A 19,064-nucleotide genomic window follows, 5' to 3' on the forward strand; every position below is an offset into this window, starting at 1 on the left:
TACTCTGGAAGCACATCTCAGCCAAGCCTGCAATGTGCAGAGTTTCCATAATTCCATTTATTTGTAGCTTATAGCAAGCAAACAGTCTGGATTGCAGTTGAGTTGCGACAAAATCCAACTGTGAGCCAACTGAGAAAACACCAAGACAGGTAAAATGGTCAAAGTCTTGAGTATGTTGAACCATAGAACATTATAGCAGGAAAAACCTGGCCTTTAGCCCTCTAGTTAGTGCCTATTCCCACTGACCTGCACCCAGTGCAGATCAAAGACCATGAATGGCCCGCTCATCCGTGTACCTGCCCACATTTTAAAATTGAGCTCATATCCACTACTTCAGCTGCCAGCTCATACCATACTCCCAACTCTGTGTGACAAAACTTCCCCTCACGTTCTTCCTAAAATTCTTCCCTTTCATCATCCCCTGCTGATAGATCTGGCAAGAAGCTGAGTAAGATACTCAATTTGAAATTGAAAATGACTTGATTTACGACTTCTACATGGCATGCTGACATACTTCCGACTTGCATCTATTTTGAGAAACAATTCGTTGGTCAGAAAGGAACTCGTATGTATGTCTGTTTGACCTGTTGAGTTTCTCCAGTATTGTGTTTTTACTTCAACCACGATGTAAGCAGACTTTTGTGGGGTTTTTTTTTAAACCTCCTCCCGAGTTCCTCCAGCATTTATGTGCTTTTATTACCTCTGATCCATGCAAGTACACCAACCCCAATACAGGTGCTCCCGCAACTTGCGACCTACAGGACTTGTACCCATCCACACGTGACCAATTAAAAAAAATATATACATATAAAGAAAAAATATAAAATTTACATTGTTTATGATGTATTTGACAAAATATAACAGGGATTCAGGACATGTGAATACAAAATGTGAATACTTACCTTGTTAGTTGGTGTTTTGGAGTCAATTGGCTGGGCGCAGCCATCTCGATTCTTGTGCACATATGAGCAGGTCTTCAGTTGGCATATGTCCAGTGGGTTCACATTTCGGAGTTCAGTTGGCACATGCTTGAGAGTTAAGCGCCCTGGCGATATTTAAATCTGCACCCTTAACTCTAGTGCATGCACCAACCGAAGGCTCGCGCATGTGTGCATAGGAATCAAGATAGCCGCTGGATGTCAACTACAAGTATGCACATTTGGCTCTTACCTGTTATAGTTTGTCAAATATAAAATTTGATTAAAAAGTTTGCTTTAAGACTTCAGTATTCCATGCACACGGGCAAAATTCCAATATGTTCATTTCAAGATACGATCAATCCTTCTATCCCAATTATGGTCGTAAGTTGGGGAGTACCTGCATTTCCTAATGCCTGGCACCCAAATGATTTCTTAAGTATGCTATAAATCAAACTGGTGTACAGACTGTAGAATAATCTAGAGAAGCCATTCTCAACCTATTTTTGGCTCTGGCCTCTTTAGGACTCTTAATAGTTTATGCCCCCCCTCTTCCCAGTGAAGTACTTAAGTTTAGTTTGTTTCTTCCCTACTTCTCACCTACTGATTACATAAAAAACAAGGAATATTTTATTTCAGTCTATGCCCCCCTCCCCACCTGCCAAACTGTGCTGGGCCCTCGTTAAGAATGGCTGATCTAAGGCAATAAATTCCTGGTGGTTCTCTGTAGAGCAGCATTCAAAGGGAGATGGAGCAAGGTTTTGGTAAGGGGGCACAGGGGACGGTGGAATCAAGAGGTTGCAGGCTACAAATGGTGGAAAGCATGGAACCAATTGGGGAGGAGATAGGAAAACCAGAAGTCCTCGCATTTGGAGAGGGTGATGGCATGAAGTCAAGACAAAAAGATAAGTGGCAGTGCTGCCACTGGTGAACACATAGCAGATCAGGGAACGAAGACACAGGGCTGCTCAGCAGGGTTCCTATCTCTCAGTCCTAGTGCAGACAGCTCCATATAGGCCTGTTAAAGGGGCTCACAGTATATTTTTTTAAATTTTAAAACCATGTCCAAGATGACAGCACCCATGCTGGGCAGCATACTGCAAGGGTTGCAGACTCCAGGAGAACAGTAGACCAGCATAGGGCATCAGAAACAGCACCATTGAGAAGAAGCATAGCAGACAACCCTACAGGACAGTGATAATGGCAGCGGAGCAGCAAGGGGCTCAGCACCTGAAGGACTCAGTGCAGGCTGCAGACAACTGGAGACTGGCTCAGGGAATCAGGTATTGGAACTAGGATTCAAGAGGCTGCCAAGGACAAGAAAGGCTTGTGATTCTGTAAGAGGTTTGGATCTGGAGCCCGTGTTGCTGATGGTTTTAATTAGTCTGTGCAGCCACAGAGGCTGCGGGAGGAGTGGAGGCAAATCCATGGACACTCGGCGTCTCTGAAGGGGACCTTTTTTTGCTTCTTTCTCCTATTCTTGGGGCAGCTGATGAAGCTCATGGCGACTCTTTGTCCTACAGCAGACAAAAGTTGAAGTACAGGTACACGATCCTTCATCCGGACATCTAAAATCCAGCAAGTGCGGAGAGAGGCGGAAGCGCAAGTCGGACGGGCGGGCTGGGAGGAGATGGCAGGGCGACTGGAAGGGGTTGGGGGTGGATATGGCAGCACAATTGGAGTGGGCTTCCCGAAATCCAGAAAAATCCGAAATTCGGAACACACTGTTCCCCAAGGGTTCTGGATAAAGGATCGTATACCTGTATATCATGTATATTACAGTTTTATTGCATTACTACATGACAACGAAAGGATCCTTTGACCCATTGAAGACAAAATGATTTAGTTCTATACATCACCAGTGATGCATGAATCTGTGGCTCTCAAGGTCTGCTGTCAATCCTGGATTGCCACAAGGCTGAGAGGCTGCACCCCTACAGGCAAGGTTAAGAGGAACAGTGATCAGGCTGCTAATGTGCCCTGCTTTTCACTGTAAATCAAATCCCCAGGTCACGTGTAACTGGTAAATCCATGTACCAGCAGGAGCGGGGACATCAGGCTCCCAGAAGGAACAAGGCAGAGTACAACCTGTACAGGTAGACCCCAAACTTACGATAATTTCTACGCGAGTCCTGGAAACACAGTAGTGTAAACACAGAAATGTAGGAGTTCAGCTGGTCTCGCATCGTCCATAGGAGGTAAAGATATACCTCCTTCCTCAAAGGGCTCAGGCCTGAAACGTTGGTAATATATCTTTACCTCTTATGGACCCTGCAAGAGTTCCTCAGTATATGTGTTTTGACAACAATCACAGCACCTGCAGACTTTTGAGTTTCAATTGATGTTGTGTACCAAGGGATGGAAGAAAGACAGAGTTATACAGCACGGAAACAGTTCATTTCAATTGTTAAATATCTTGGCAATTCAGTTCCTTCTTCAACATTATAAGAATATCTACCTCCATCACCCTTTCTCATAGTGCATTTCAGATTCCAACAGATATTAAAAAAATTCTTATTCTGATCTGAATTTCACACATCACCTTAAATCTTAGCCTTCTGCACATCTCCACTATGGAAGAAATGTCCTCTTATCTGCACTCAAAAAGCTGTGGGTTAATTACACTAGCATTGTGTTGTTCAGTTGAGGGTGGAGGGCAGTGCAGAGTGGATGAACCCAGGCCCAACGCAGGCACAATTCAACATGCCTTTTAAAAAAAGATATTTCTACTGTCAGTTGCCACGAAAGTCATTCGATACGTCATGCCTGTGGGAAGGACTGGCCCAACTAATCTCTCGAATAGCCATTCTCAACAGGGGACGAGCCACAGCATCTTTAAGTGAAAGCCTTGTTCTCTTTTCACTTCATGTAATATGTAATATAATTTTTCTTAACTGCAGTCAGTATGAGAGATGAATGGAAGAAACCAAAACTTGATGGCTTCACAGGAAAAGGGGCTCAAACTTTAAGCAGAGTCCTGGAGAGGCCACAGCTGAAAGAAAGATTGAGAATGGCTGGTCTAGAAGAACTTGCCACTGAAAAATAAACATTGCTACCCCTGCCACTAGAACTGCAAAAATCTGCTTCCGATGAACATTGCAACAGATGGGAATGAGCGCTGTTTATTTATCATGCCTCACCAACCATCCCTTATCCCTTCCTGTTGCCTCATGTGACTTCTTCATCCAGAACCTGGTGGGAATGGGAATCGTGGAGGGTCACATGACCTCTCCACCTGGAACCTAGTCAGAAGTCGCATCAGCTGCCAATCAGTGTTGGACTCCGCCCACCCACTGGTACACACCTGACCACTGGCCCCTTTCAGCCCCAAGAGATTACCTGGGCCAGACACTCCAGCTTATTCTACTATAAAGCCCACCAAGTGCAGTAGTTCATCAGTCCGGAATGAACCCTGCTCCACTCCAGGTCGCAAACTGTGGACAACATTGTAGGAGTTGTTGGTAAAATGTGCACTACACAGGGATCAGAAATGTGCCTATGTTTAGTCAAGGAATGGCAGGTAGCGTATTGTAATCCTTGGTTATTACAAATCTGTAAACAGTTGCTAGTATCGGTAGTGTGAAGTCCGATGTGACTGGGTGGTACTGTGTAGGTACGAGTGTAAGCAGTTTCTCGTGTCGGTAGTGTTAAATCCGATGTGACTGGGTGGTACTATGTAGGTACGAGTGTAAGCAGTTTCTCGTGTCGGTAGTGTTAAGTCCGATGTGACTGGGTGGTACTGTGTAGTTACGAGTGTAAGCAGTTTCTCGTGTCGGTAGTGTTAAGTCCGATGTGGCTGGGTGGTACTATGTAGGTACGAGTGTAAGCAGTTTCTCGTGTCGGTAGTGTTAAGTCCGATGTGGCTGGGTGGTACTATGTAGGTACGAGGGTAAGCAGTTTCTCGTGTCGGTAGTGTTAAGTCCGATGTGACTGGGTGGTACTGTGTAGTTACGAGGGTAAGCAGTTTCTCGTGTCGGTAGTGTGAAGTCCGATGTGACTGGGTGGTACTATGTAGGTACGAGTGTAAGCAGTTTCTCGTGTCGGTAGTGTTAAGTCCGATGTGGCTGGGTGGTACTGTGTAGTTACGAGGGTAAGCAGTTTCTCGTGTTGGTAGTGTGAAGTCCGGTGTGACTGGGTGGTACTATGTAGGTACGAGTGTAAGCAGTTTCTCGTGTCGCTAGTGTGAAGTCCGATGTGACTGGGTGGTACTATGTAGGTACGAGTGTAAGCAGTTTCTCGTGTGGGTAGTGTTAAGTCCGATGTGACTGGGTGGTACTGTGTAGTTACGAGGGTAAGCAGTTTTTCGTGTCGGTAGCGTTAAGTCCGATGTGGCTGGGTGGTACTATGTAGGTACGAGTGTAAGCAGTTTCTCGTGTCGGTAGTGTGAAGTCCGATGTGGCTGGGTGGTACTATGTCGGTAAGAGTGTAAGCAGTTTCTCGTGTCGGTAGTGTTAAGTCCGATGTGACTGGGTGGTACTATGTAGGTACGAGTGTAAGCAGTTTCTCGTGTCGGTAGTGTTAAGTCCGATGAGACTGGGTGGTACTATGTAGGAACGAGTGTAAGCAGTTTCTCGTGTCGGTAGTGTGAAGTCCGATGTGACTGGGTGGTACTGTGTAGGTACGAGGGTAAGCAGTTTTTCGTGTCGGTAGCGTTAAGTCCGATGTGGCTGGGTGGTACTGTGTAGGTACGAGGGTAAACAGTTTTTCGTGTCGGTAGCGTTAAGTCCGATGTGACTGGGTGGTACTGTGTAGGTACGAGGGTAAGCAGTTTTTCGTGTCGGTAGCGTTAAGTCCGATGTGACTGGGTGGTACTGTGTAGGTACGAGGGTAAGCAGTTTTTCGTGTCGGTAGCGTTAAGTCCGATGTGACTGGGTGGTACTGTGTAGGTACGAGTGTAAGCAGTTTCTCATGTCGGTAGTGTTAAGTCCGATGTGACTGGGTGGTACTGTGTAGATAAGAGTGTAAGCAGTTTCTCATGTCGGTAGCGTTAAGTCCGATGTGACTGGGTGGTACTGTGTTGGTACGAGTGTAAGCAGTTTTTCGTGTCGGTAGCGTTAAGTCCAATGTGACTGGGTGGTACTGTGTAGGTACGAGGGTAAGCAGTTTCTCGTGTGGGTAGTGTTAAGTCCGATGTGGCTGGGTGGTACTGTTTTGGTACGAGTGTAAGCAGTTTCTCGTGTGGGTAGTGTTAAGTCCGATGTGGCTAGGTGGTACTATGTAGGTACGAGTGTATGCAGTTTCTCGTGTCGGTAGTGTGAAGTCCGATGTGACTGGGTGGTACTGTGTCGGTACGAGTGTAAGCAGTTTCTCGTGTCGGTAGTGTTAAGTCCGATGTGACTGGGTGGTACTATGTAGGTACGAGTGTAAGCAGTTTCTCGTGTCGGTAGTGTTAAGTCCGATGAGACTGGGTGGTACTATGTAGGTACGAGTGTAAGCAGTTTCTCGTGTCGGTAGCGTGAAGTCCGATGTGACTGGGTGGTACTGTGTAGGTACGAGGGTAAGCAGTTTTTCGTGTCGGTAGCGTTAAGTCCGATGTGGCTGGGTGGTACTGTGTAGGTACGAGGGTAAACAGTTTTTCGTGTCGGTAGTGTTAAGTCCGATGTGACTGGGTGGTACTGTGTAGGTACGAGTGTAAGCAGTTTCTCGTGTCGCTAGTGTGAAGTCCGATGTGACTGGGTGGTTCTGTGTAGGTACGAGTGTAAGCAGTTTCTCATGTCGGTAGTGTGAAGTCCGATGTGACTGGGTGGTACTGTGTAGGTACGAGTGTAAGCAGTTTCTCGTGTCGGTAGTGTTAAATCTGATGTGACTGGGTGGTACTGTGTAGGTACGAGTGTAAACAGTTTCTCGTGTCGGTAGCGTTTAGTCCAATGTGACTGGGTGGTACTGTTTTGGTACGAGTGTAAGCAGTTTTTCGTGTCGTTAGTGTTAAGTCCGATATGACTGGGTGGTTCTGTGTAGGTACGAGGGTAGGCAGTTTCTCGTGTGGGTAGTGTTAAGTCCGATGTGACTGGGTGGTACTCTGTAGGTACGAGTGTAAGCAGTTTCTCGTGTCGGTAGTGTTAAGTGCGATGTGACTGGGTGGTACTGTGTTGGTACGAGTGTAAGCAGTTTCTCGTGTCGGTAGTGTTAAGTCCGATGTGACTGGGTGGTACTGTGTAGGTACGAGTGTAAGCAGTTTCTCGTGTCGGTAGTGTGAAGTCCAATGTGACTGGGTGGTACTGTGTAGGTACGACTGTAAGCAGTTTCTCGTGTCGGTAGTGTTAAGTCCGATGTGACTGGGTGGTACTGTGTAGGTACGAGTGTAAGCAGTTTCTCGTGACGGTAGTGTTAAGTCCGATGTGACTGGGTGGTACTGTGTAGGTACGAGTGTAAGCAGTTTCTCGTGTGTGTAGTGTGAAGTCCGATGTGACTGGGTGGTACTGTGTTGGTACGACTGTAAGCAGTTTCTCGTGTCGGTAGTGTGAAGTCCGATGTGACTGGGTGGTACTGTGTAGGTACGAGTGTAAGCAGTTTCTCGTGTCGGTAGTGTGAAGTCTGATGTGACTGGGTGGTACTGTGTTGGTACGAGTGTAAGCAGTTTCTCGTGTCGGTAGTGTTAAGTCCGATGTGACTGGGTGGTACTGTGTAGGTACGAGTGTAAGCAGTTTCTCGTGTCGGTAGTGTTAATTCCGATGTGACTGGGTGGTACTGTGTTGGTACGAGTGTAAGCAGTTTCTCGTGTGGTTAGTGTGAAGTCCGATGTGACTGGGTGGTACTGTGTAGGTACGAGTGTAAGCAGTTTCTCATGTCGGTAGTGTGAAGTCCGATGTGACTGGGTGGTACTGTGTAGGTACGAGTGTAAGCAGTTTCTCGTGTCGGTAGTGTTAAGTCCGATGTGACTGGGTGGTACTGTGTAGGTACGAGTGTAAGCAGTTTCTCGTGTCGGTAGTGTTAAGTCCGATGTGACTGGGTGGTACTGTGTAGGTACGAGTGTAAGAAGTTTCTCGTGTCAGTAGTGTTAAGTCCGATGTGACTGGGTGGTACTGTGTAGGTACGAGTGTAAGCAGTTTCTCGTGTCGGTAGTGTTAAGTCCGATGTGACTGGGTGGTACTGTGTAGGTACGAGTGTAAGCAGTTTCTCGTGTCGGTAGTGTGAAGTCCGATGTGACTGGGTGGTACTGAGTTGGTACGAGTGTAAGCAGTTTGTCGTGTCGGTAGTGTTAAGTCCGATGTGTCTGGGTGGTACTGTGTAGGTACGAGTGTAAACAGTTTCTCGTGTCGGTAGCGTTAAGTCCGATGTGGCTGGGTGGTACTGTGTTGGTACGAGTGTAAGCAGTTTCTCGTGTCGGTAGTGTTAAGTCCGATGTACTGGGTGGTACTGTGTTGGTACGAGTGTAAGCAGTTTCTCGTGTCGGTAGTGTTAAGTCCGATGTGACAGGGTGGTACTGTGTAGGTACGAGTGTAAGCAGTTTCTCGTGTCGGTAGTGTTAAGTCCGATCTGACTGGGTGGTACTGTGTAGGTACGAGTGTAAGCAGTTTCTCATGTCGGTAGTGTGAAGTCCGATGTGACTGGGTGGTACTGTGTAGGTACGAGTGTAAGCAGTTTCTCGTGTCGGTAGTGTTAAGTCCGATGTGACTGGGTGGTACTGTGTAGGTACGAGTGTAAACAGTTTCTCGTGTCGGTAGCGTTTTGTCCAATGTGACTGGGTGGTACTGTTTTGGTACGAGTGTAAGCAGTTTCTCGTGTGGGTAGTGTTAAGTCCGATGTGGCTGGGTGGTACTGTTTTGGTACGAGTGTAAGCAGTTTCTCGTGTCGGTAGTGTTAAGTCCAATGTGACTGGGTGGTACTGTGTAGGTACGAGTGTAAGCAGTTTCTCGTGTGGGTAGTGTTAAGTCCGATGTGACTGGGTGGTACTGTGTAGGTACGAGGGTAGGCAGCTTTTCGTGTGGGTAGTGTTAAGTCCGATGTGACTGGGTGGTACTGTGTAGGTACGATTGTATGAAGTTTCTCGTGTCAGTAGTGTTAAGTCCGATGTGACTGGGTGGTACTGTGTTGGTACGAGTGTAAGCAGTTCCTCGAGTCGGTAGTGTTAAGTCCGATGTGACTGGGTGGTACTGTGTAGGTACGAGTGTAAGCAGTTCCTCGAGTCGGTAGTGTTAAGTCCGATGTGACTGGGTGGTACTGTGTTGGTACGATTGTATACAGTTTCTCGTGTCGGTAGTGTAAAGTCCGATGTGACTGGGTGGTACTGTGTTGGTACGACTGTAAGCAGTTCCTCGAGTCGGTAGTGTTAAGTCCGATGTGACTGGGTGGTACGATTGTATGCAGTTTCTCGTGTCGGTAGTGTTAAGTCTGATGTGACTGGGTGGTACTGTGTTGGTACGAGTGTAAGCAGTTTCTCGTGTCGGTAGTGTTAAGTCCGATGTGACTGGGTGGTACTGTGTAGGTACGAGTGTAAGCAGTTTTTCGTGTCGGTAGTGTTAAGTCCGATATGACTGGGTGGTATTGTGTAGGTACGATTGTATGAAGTTTCTCGTGTCGGTAGTGTTAAGTGCGATGTGACTGGGTAGTACTGTGTTGGTACGAGTGTAAGCAGTTTCTCGTGTCGGTAGTGTTAAGTCCGATGTGACAGGGTGGTACTGTGTAGGTACGAGTGTAAGAAGTTTCTCGTGTCGGTAGTGTGAAGTTCGATGTGACTGGGTGGTACTGTGTAGGTACGAGTGTAAGCAGTTTTTCGTGTCGGTAGTGTGAAGTCCGATGTGACTGGGTGGTACTGTGTAGGTACGAGTGTAAGCAGTTTTTCGTGTCGGTAGTGTGAAGTCCGATGTGACTGGGTGGTACTGTGTAGGTACGAGTGTAAACAGTTTCTCGTGTCGGTGCGTTTTGTCCAATGTGACTGGGTGGTAGTGTTTTGGTACGAGTGTAAGCAGTTTCTCGTGTGGGTAGTGTTAAATCCGATGTGGCTGGGTGGTACTGTTTTGGTACGAGTGTAAGCAGTTTCTCGTGTGGGTAGTGTTAAGTCCGATGTGGCTGTGTGGTACTGTTTTGGTACGAGTGTAAGCAGTTTCTCGTGTGGGTAGTGTTAAGTTCGATGTGGCTGGGTGGTACTGTGTAGGTACGAGTGTAAGCAGTTTCTCGTGTCGGTAGTGTTAAGTCCAATGTGACTGGGTGGTACTGTGTAGGTACGAGGGTAGGCAGTTTCTCGTGTGGGTAGTGTTAAGTCCGATGTGACTGGGTGGTACTCTGTAGGTACGAGTGTAAGCAGTTTCTCGTGTCGGTAGTGTTAAGTCCGATGTGACTGTGTGGTATTGTGTAGGTACGAGTGTAAGCAGTTTCTCGTGTCGGTAGTGTTAAGTCCGATGTGACTGGGTGGTACTGTGTTGGTACGAGTGTAAGCAGTTTCTCGTGTCGGTAGTGTTAAGTCCGATGTGTCTGGGTGGTACTGTGTAGGTACGAGTGTAAACAGTTTCTCGTGTCGGTAGCGTTAAGTCCGATGTGGCTGGGTGGTACTGTGTAGGTACGAGTGTAAACAGTTTCTCGTGTCGGTAGCGTTAAGTCCGATGTGGCTGGGTGGTACTGTGTTGGTACGAGTGTAAGCAGTTTCTCGTGTCGGTAGTGTTAAGTGCGATGTGACTGGGTAGTACTGTGTTGGTACGAGTGTAAGCAGTTTCTCGTGTCGGTAGTGTTAAGTCCGATGTGACAGGGTGGTACTGTGTAGGTACGAGTGTAAGAAGTTTCTCGTGTCGGTAGTGTGAAGTTCGATGTGACTGGGTGGTACTGTGTAGGTACGAGTGTAAGCAGTTTCTCGTGTCGGTAGTGTGAAGACCGATGTGACTGGGTGGTACTGTGTATGTACGAGTGTAAGCAGTTTCTCGTGTCGGTAGTGTTAAGTCCGATGTGACTGGGTGGTACTGTGTAGGTACGAGTGTAAACAGTTTCTCGTGTCGGTGCGTTTTGTCCAATGTGACTGGGTGGTAGTGTTTTGGTACGAGTGTAAGCAGTTTCTCGTGTGGGTAGTGTTAAGTCCGATGTGGCTGGGTGGTACTGTTTTGGTACGAGTGTAAGCAGTTTATCGTGTGGGTAGTGTTAAGTCCGATGTGGCTGGGTGGTACTGTTTTGGTACGAGTGTAAGCAGTTTCTCGTGTGGGTAGTGTTAAGTCCGATGTGGCTGGGTGGTACTGTTTTGGTACGAGTGTAAGCATTTTCTCGTGTCGGTAGTGTTAAGTCCAATGTGACTGGGTGGTACTGTGTAGATACGAGTGTAAGCAGTTTTTCGTGTCGGTAGTGTTAAGTCCGATATGACTGGGTGGTACTGTGTAGGTACGAGGGTAGGCAGTTTCTCGTGTGGGTAGTGTTAAGTCCGATGTGACTGGGTGGTACTCTGTAGGTACGAGTGTAAGCAGTTTCTCGTGTCGGTAGTGTTAAGTGCGATGTGACTGGGTGGTACTGTGTTGGTACGAGTGTAAGCAGTTTCTCGTGTCGGTAGTGTTAAGTCCGATGTGACTGGGTGGTACTGTGTAGGTACGAGTGTAAGCAGTTTCTCGTGTCGGTAGTGTGAAGTCCGATGTGACTGGGTGGTACTGTGTAAGTACGAGTGTAAGCAGTTTCTCGTGTGTGTATTGTGAAGTCCGATGTGACTGGGTGGTACTGTGTAGGTACGAGTGTAAGCAGTTTCTCGTGTCGGTAGTGTGAAGTCCGATGTGACTGGGTGGTACTGTGTAGGTACGAGTGTAAGCAGTTTCTCGTGTTGGTAGTGTTAAGTCCCATGTGACTGGGTGGTACTGTGTAGGTACGAGTGTATGCAGTTTCTCGTGTGGGTAGTGTTAAGTCCGATGTGACTGGGTGGCACTGTGTAGGTACGAGTGTAAGCAGTTTCTCGTGTCGGTAGTGTTAAGTCCGATGTGACTGGGTGGTACTTTGTAGGTACGAGTGTAAGCAGTTTCTCGTGTCGGTAGTGTTAAGTCCGATGTGACTGGGTGGTACTGTGTAGGTACGAGGGTAAGCAGTTTTTCGTGTCGGTAGCGTTAAGTCCGATGTGACTGGGTGGTATTGTGTAGGTACGAGTGTAAGCAGTTTATCGCGTCGGTAGCGTTAAGTCCGATGTGACTGATTATACTTGTGCTTCATGATCAAATGTACAAGTGTATCTTATGCCTGATACGCCTCAGTGTATCCCCTTATATCTTCAACCCGTGTCCAGACTCGTTGCTCTTTGAACCCACTAAACTTATCCCTTCCCAAAAAACCCTTCCCTACTAGACTTCCAAGTGGCCTTTCATCCCCTTTCACATTCTCAAATTATCTTTAATTATCAGATTATTAGTCAGTTTATATAAAGAGGAGGATAAACAGAATCCTAAAATTGCCAACAGAGGAGTATTCCAATACCATTCTCCATCTGTTGAAACTATTGAATTATGGGTGTCTGCATTTAGAAACCCACTCATTGCATTTTCCAACATTGCTAAAATCTCACCAAGCTTTTTCAGCTTGCTTGCCCACTTTTTTTTCTTTGAGGGGTTAAAATGATTGCAAAGGAAAATAAAACAACCTGTAAGAAACTGGCAAAGGAAGCCAATCCTCTAGTAATATAGCTCTTACCTCCTGCAGTGCCAACAAAGCTTGAGCTTGCCATCTCAAACATTGACCTCTTGTAAACCGAGTAGCCACTTCATGAACCTGGAAAGAACAAATCCCATGAAATTGTCAGCACTCTGCAGCAGGTGCCCTGTGTGTATTGCCTGACATAATTAATGCTTGTACAGTAATACCCCTGGTATCCAGCACCTATGGAAATTGGTAAATGGTGAATAAGTGAATTTTCCAGTTGCGTGATTGGTGCACCAACACCAAGGGGTGCCAATTCTAAACTTCCGTATTCTGTTACCCACTTATTTTCTGCCTTTTATGGCCCGTTGCTGGAATTCTGAATGTATTTTTACCGTATAAAACAAATGATAAAATTACATGGATCCCATTCAGCCTTTGATAAGCATTCCTCAAGTTATAAATGTTTGATTTATGATCAACCAAATGAGTGGAGTACCGACAACAAACTTGCACTCAGAGTTATCAAAACTATGGAGCAGATTGTGAACGTCAGGAGGGAGAAATCAGGGGAACCCAAACCAGACCTTCTCATGGCATCAGCAGTGGAAGGGCTTGAGAACTTTAAATTCCTGGGAGTCAACATCTCTAAAGATTTGTTCTGGGGCCTCCATATCAATGCAATCTGGAAGAAGGCTCGCCAGCGTCAATACTTAGTGAGGAGTTTGAGGGGATTCGGAATGTCACCTTTTACAGGTGTACTTTGGAGAGCGTGCTGACTGTTTCCATCACTGTCAGGTGTGGAGGCGCCAGTGCGCAAGGCAGGAAAAGAGTATCAAGAGTTGTGAACTTAGCCAGCACCACCATGGGCTGAGCCACCAGTCTTCAAGAGGTGGTGGCTTAAGAAAGCAGCCTCCATCCTTATGTACCCCTCACCACCCAGCCCACGCCCTCTTCACACGGCTACCATCAGGGAGGTACAGGATCCTGAAGATGAACACCCAACGATACAAAAAACAGTCTCTTCCCCTTTGCCAGATTTCTGAAAGGACAATGTCCATCCACTTCCTCACTTTCTTTTGCACTAATTTGTTTTTTTTGTGTGCAAGTTATAGCAATAATTGCACATGTAATGCTACCAAAAACCAACCTATTTTCTGACATGCTCATGGCAATAAATGTTTCAATAAATGATTCAATAGAATGTTTGGAGTATATGCCTTTGATTTAAACATCTCATTTTTAGTGTGCACTCAAAGCCCATAGATATGCATCCCAATATCCCAAATTAATTTTGTATAGCACTTGAATTCACAATAATTTGCTTAATGGAATATTCTCCAAGAATGCAATCTTTGCACAAATCCTGGAAGCCCTTTCGTCTTCTGCACTGGCAAATATTTTCCTCTTGATGGCTCAATTACTGGGTTTATGGGAGTCACGGAGAGAATAGTCCGTACAAAAAGCAGAGGGGTGGGGATTACCTTATTAGCAGAAGTGGTGACAAGTGATGTGCTTGATGCGGAAGCTGGTGGGGGTGAAAGGAAAGGACCAAGGAGATTCTATCTTATTCTGTTTTTCTGGGAGGGGGATTGGGGTGGGGGGGGGGGGGGGGGAGAGGGAAGAGGTGGGATACAATTGCGGGAAATGGAGATGCAAGTGAAGGCTTCAACAGTGGAGGGGGTGGGTTCCCTGGAGGACATTTTGGGTGTCCTTTAGTGGAAATTCTCATCCTGAGAATGTGTCGATGGCAGGAAGGGCTCCCAAAGGGCCTCAGACACTGAAGGTTTCCTGATCGTGTCAGAGGTTTGGATCTGGAGCTCAGGTGGCTGATGGTTTGGTCTGAAGTGGCTGCAGAGGCAAATTCAGTGACTCTGAAGGGACTCCCTTTTGCTTCCTCTCTGTAAGGGGTGCCAGGCAGTTTGATGGCAAATCTTTGCCTTACAGCAGACTAAATGCAATGCTGTGTAATATTATATGTTTTATTACATAACAATCAAAAAATCTTGAGAACAGATACAGCAGAGATGAAGCCGCCGAGAGATGATTTAAGATGATTTAATGTATTGGGAAGTGCTTTATATGCATATAAAGTTAAACTATATACTAAGATAAACATTTGACTAAATGACGCTAAATAAAGACTATATGTACCTGTTCTGACTGGCATACAAATCTGAATTAAAGATAGACCTAGGTAACGGACCTCATTTTTAACCTGGGAAATGCATGTACTTGGTCTGCACTGATGAATCACCAATTTCTGTCCAATTTACAGAAGTTTAAGTGCCATGAATAATCTCTTAAAAGTTAGGCCAATGGACATAAAATGCAAGGCTAGCATTTGCTGCTCCTTCAAGCCAATTTCTTGAATAGCAGATACAATTCAACTCTATTCTCTAGCAAACAAATTTTGCTTTCCACAACTGACCTGTAGACTTTGTCAAGTGAAAATTGTAATAGTGTGACCCCAAACCAGCCTTGAATCTCTGTCCATATAACCAGAGAACATTATAGCATAGAAACAGGCCCTTCTAGTCTGTGCCAAACTATCATTCTACCTCGTCGCACTGACCTGCACCCGAACCATATCCCTCCTTACTCCTCCCATCCATGTACCTGTCCAAATTTTTCTTAAATGTCAAAATTAAGTCCACACTTACCACTTCAGCTGACAGCTCGTTCAACACCCTCACCACTGTGTAAAAAGGTTCCCCTGAACTTCTCCCTCTTAATTTAGTAAAAAATCTCCCCTCATTCATCTACACTCAGGGGAATAAAGCCTAAGCTGTTTACCCTTTTCCTGTAATTCAGTTCCTCAAGTCCTGGGAAAATCCAAGTAAATCTTCTCTGATGAAAATCCCACAGTCTGGAGAGAGCATTTTTGTTTGCAGTCAGCATCAACTCTGATTACAACTCACCACTCTGCCAAATGGTAGCTTCCTGATCAACAGATCTGTTGACTTCTGGTACTTGCGTATTTCCATCAAGGCCCTGGTGCCAGGACGGAACCTGCGACGTTGGGGAGGCATTGGACTTCCTACAAACAGACAAAGTCTCACAAATAGGCCTGCGTTTTGACAGCAGAACAAAAAAAAAGTGGCAGCCGCTGTAGCACTGCTGCGAACCCGAGAGCTGAGACAATTTAATACTCCACGGGGTCAGACTGTCCAGTCCCGATGCCAGCAAATCTATACAGGCTTTAAAAGGCCTGTTAAAGGGGCCAATGTTTTATTTTCAAATATTGCAACCACAGAGGTATGTGCCCAAGATGGCAATGTTTGTGAATGGCAACAAATCACAAGGGGTTGTAGACTTGAGAGGATCAGGAGATCAGCAAAGAACCAGAAACAAGAAAGAACACCCACCTCCCCAGCAACAATAAGAATGAAAGTATGGGAGACAACCTTGCAGGAAGGTAACCATGGCAGCAGTCCTGCAAGGGTCTCGACAGCAGAAGGATTCACACAGGCTGCAAGTTGCTGGAGACTGGGCATCAGAATTGGGATTCAAGAGGGTGCTGAGGGCAAGAAGGTCTGAAGGCTTCCTGATCATATCAGAGATTTGGATCTGGAGCATGGGTTGCCAATGGTTTGAACTGTATTCTGTGAGGCTTCAGAAGCTGTGGGAACACTGGAGGTGAATTCACAGGCACAGTATCACTGAAGGGACCTCTGTTATCCTTGTTAATGTTTCAGCAATATCCTGCCAAAAAGCCCTGACCTTATAGCATGTAAAAATGTTCCTGGTTCAATCCCACATCTAAAACACATCTCCAGTATTTCAGATTTTGACCTATGTAGTTCCTGTGGCACAGATATAATTGGTGTTGGAAGGTAAACTGAACCATCCATATCTTACATTGGTGTTTGGATAGTATGTCATCATTTATCAATCAGTCCAGCAACTTTCTGGTATAACAACACGCAAGTCCGACTCCCATCTCTCTCAACCTCTGGACACCTGGTTTTAGACTTACACTGGCGAACAGTACATTTTTGCTATAAATTTGGGTGAATTCCCCAGTCAGATTCTTTGGTCTCACCTGAAATTAGTGAAATGGAACAATGTTGGCCCCCATCTTTCTCTCAAGAAAGATCTTAGTTGGAGAAAACAAAGTCCATTAGCTACTCCATATTTCTTCTTTAATTGATTAAAAAACACAAGAATTCCCTCTGCATAGTAGTCTTCAATGCATCTTATTCCTTTGTCATACCAGGAGTTTAATATTCTGTTTTACACATTTTTTTTTCTTCTTTGGCTTGGCTTCGCGGAATGAAGCCAAGATTTATGGAGGGGTAATGTCCACGTCAGCTGCAGGCTCGTTTGTGGCTGACAAGTCCGACGCGGGACAGGCAGACATGGTTGCAGCAGTTGCAAGGGAAAATTGGTTGGTTGGGGTTGGGTGTTGGGTTTTACCTCCTTTGTCTTTTGTCAGTGAGGTGGGCTCTGCGGTCTTCTTCAAAGGAGGTTGCTGCCCGCCGAACTGTGAGGCGCCAAGATGCATGGTTTGAGGCGATATCAGCCCACTGGCGATGGTCAATGTGGCAGGCACCAAGAGCTTTCTTTAGGCAGTCCTTGTACCTCTTCTTTGGTGCACCTCTGTCTCGGTGGCCAGTGGAGAGCTCGCCATATAACACGATCTTGGGAAGGCGATGGTCCTCCATTCTGGAGACATGACCGACCGAACACAGTTTGATCTTCAGCAACGTGGATTCGATACTGTCGGCCTCTGCCATCTCGAGTACTTCGATGTTGGAGATGAAGTCGCTCCAATGAATGTTGAGGATGGAGCGGAGACAACGCTGGTGGAAGCGTTCTCGGAGCCGTAGGTGATGCCGGTAATGGACCCATGATTCGGAGCCAAACAGGAGTGTGGGTATGACAACGGCTCTGTATACGCTAATCTTTGTAAGGTTTTTCAGTTGGTTGTTTTTCCAGACTCTTTTGTGTAGTCTTCCAAAGGAGCTATTTGCCTTGGCGAGTCTGTTGTCCATCTCATTTTCAATCCTTGCATCCGATGAAATGGTGTAGCCGAGATAGGTAAACTGGTTGACTGTTTTGAGTTTTGTGTGCCCGATGGAGATGTGGGGGGGGCTGGTAGTCATGGTGGGGAGCTGGCTAATGGAGGACCTCAGTTTTCTTCAGGCTGACTTCCAGTCCAAACATTTTGGCAGTTTCCGCAAAACAGGACATCAAGCGCTGAAGAGCTGGCTCTGAATGGGCAACTAAAGCGGCATCGTCTGCAAAGAGTAGTTCACGGACAAGTTGCTCTTGTGTCTTGGTGTGAGCTTGCTGGCGCCTCAGATTGAAGAGACTCCCATCCGTGCGGTACCGGATGTAAACATCTTCTTCATTGTTGAGGTCTTTCGTGGCTTGTTTCAGCATCATGCTGAAGAAGATTGAAAAGAGGGTTGGTGCGAGAACGCAGCCTTGCTTCACGCCATTGTTAATGGAGAAGGGTTCAGAGAGCTCATTGCTGTATCTGACCCGACCTTGTTGGTTTTCGTGCAGTTGGATAACCATGTTGAGGAACTTTAGGAAGCATCCATGGCGCTCTAGTATTTGCCAAAGCCCTTTCCTGCTCACTGTGTCGAAGGCTTTGGTGAGGTCAACAAAGGTGATGTAGAGTCCTTTGTTTTGTTTTTTGCACTTTTCTTGGAGCTGTCTGAGGGCAAAGACCATGTCAGTAGTTTCTATGTTCGCGCGAAAGTCGCACTGTGATACTGGGAGAACATTTTCGGCGACACTAGGTATTATTCTATTTAGGAGAATCCTAGCGAAGATTTTGCTTGCAATGGAGAGCAGCGTGATTCCCCTGTAGTTTGAGCAGTCTGATTTCTCGCCTTTGTTTTTGTACAGGGTGATGATGGTGGCATCACAAAGGTCCTGAGGCAGCTTTCCTTGGTCCCAGCAGAGGTTGAAAAACTCATGGAGTTTGGCATGCAGAGTTTTGCCGCCAGCCTTCCAGACCTCTGGGGGGATTCCATCCATACCTGCTGCTTTGCCACTTTTCAGTTGTTCAATTGCCTTATAGGTCTCTATCCGGGTGAGGACCTCATCCAGCTCTTGCCTTAAGGGCTGTTGAGGGAGCTGGAGCAGGGCAGATTCTTGGACTGAGCGGTTGGGACTGAAAAGAGATTGGAAGTGTTCTGACCATCGGTTGAGGATGGAGATCTTGTCGCTGAGGAGGACTTTGCCGTCTGAACTGTGCAGCGGCCTTTGGACTTGGGGTGAGGGGCCGTACAGAGCCTTTAGAGCCTCGTAAAAACCCCTGAAGTCGCCAATGTCTGCGCTGAGCTGGGTTCGTTTGGCGAGGCTAGTCCACCACTCATTTTGGATCTCCCGGAGTTTGCGCTGAAGATGGTTGCATGTGCGACGGAAGGCTCGTTTCTTCTCTGGCCAGGACGGCTTTGCAAGGTGAGCCTGGTGGGCAGCTCGCTTCTTTGCCAGCAGCTCCTGGATTTCCTGGTTGTTTTCGTCGAACCAGTCCTTGTTTTTCCTGAAGGAGAAGCCCAGTACCTCTTCAGTGGATTGCAGTATGGCAGTCTTCAGCTGATCCCAGAGGGTTTCAGCGGACGAGTCCGTGAGGCGGATTGCATCCTCGAGCTTTGCTTTGAG

General features: G+C 46.6%; 1 protein-coding gene across 2 annotated transcripts in view; it reads right to left on the reverse strand.

Moving 5' to 3' along the window:
- LOC138754841 (histone H3-like centromeric protein A) overlaps positions 1-19,064 on the reverse strand; it is a 56,460-nt gene that overhangs the window by 28,257 nt on the left and 9,139 nt on the right. For both annotated transcript variants that reach the window (XM_069919735.1, XM_069919736.1), the window contains exons 3-4: positions 15,365-15,483; positions 12,498-12,575 (exon numbers count right to left, since the gene is read on the reverse strand). In XM_069919735.1, the coding sequence (XP_069775836.1) occupies positions 12,498-12,575; positions 15,365-15,483 (197 nt within the window). The remainder of the gene's footprint in view (positions 1-12,497; positions 12,576-15,364; positions 15,484-19,064) is intronic.

Source organism: Narcine bancroftii, chromosome 2, assembly GCF_036971445.1.
Source record: "Narcine bancroftii isolate sNarBan1 chromosome 2, sNarBan1.hap1, whole genome shotgun sequence".
NCBI classification, from domain to species: Eukaryota; Metazoa; Chordata; class Chondrichthyes; order Torpediniformes; family Narcinidae; genus Narcine; species Narcine bancroftii.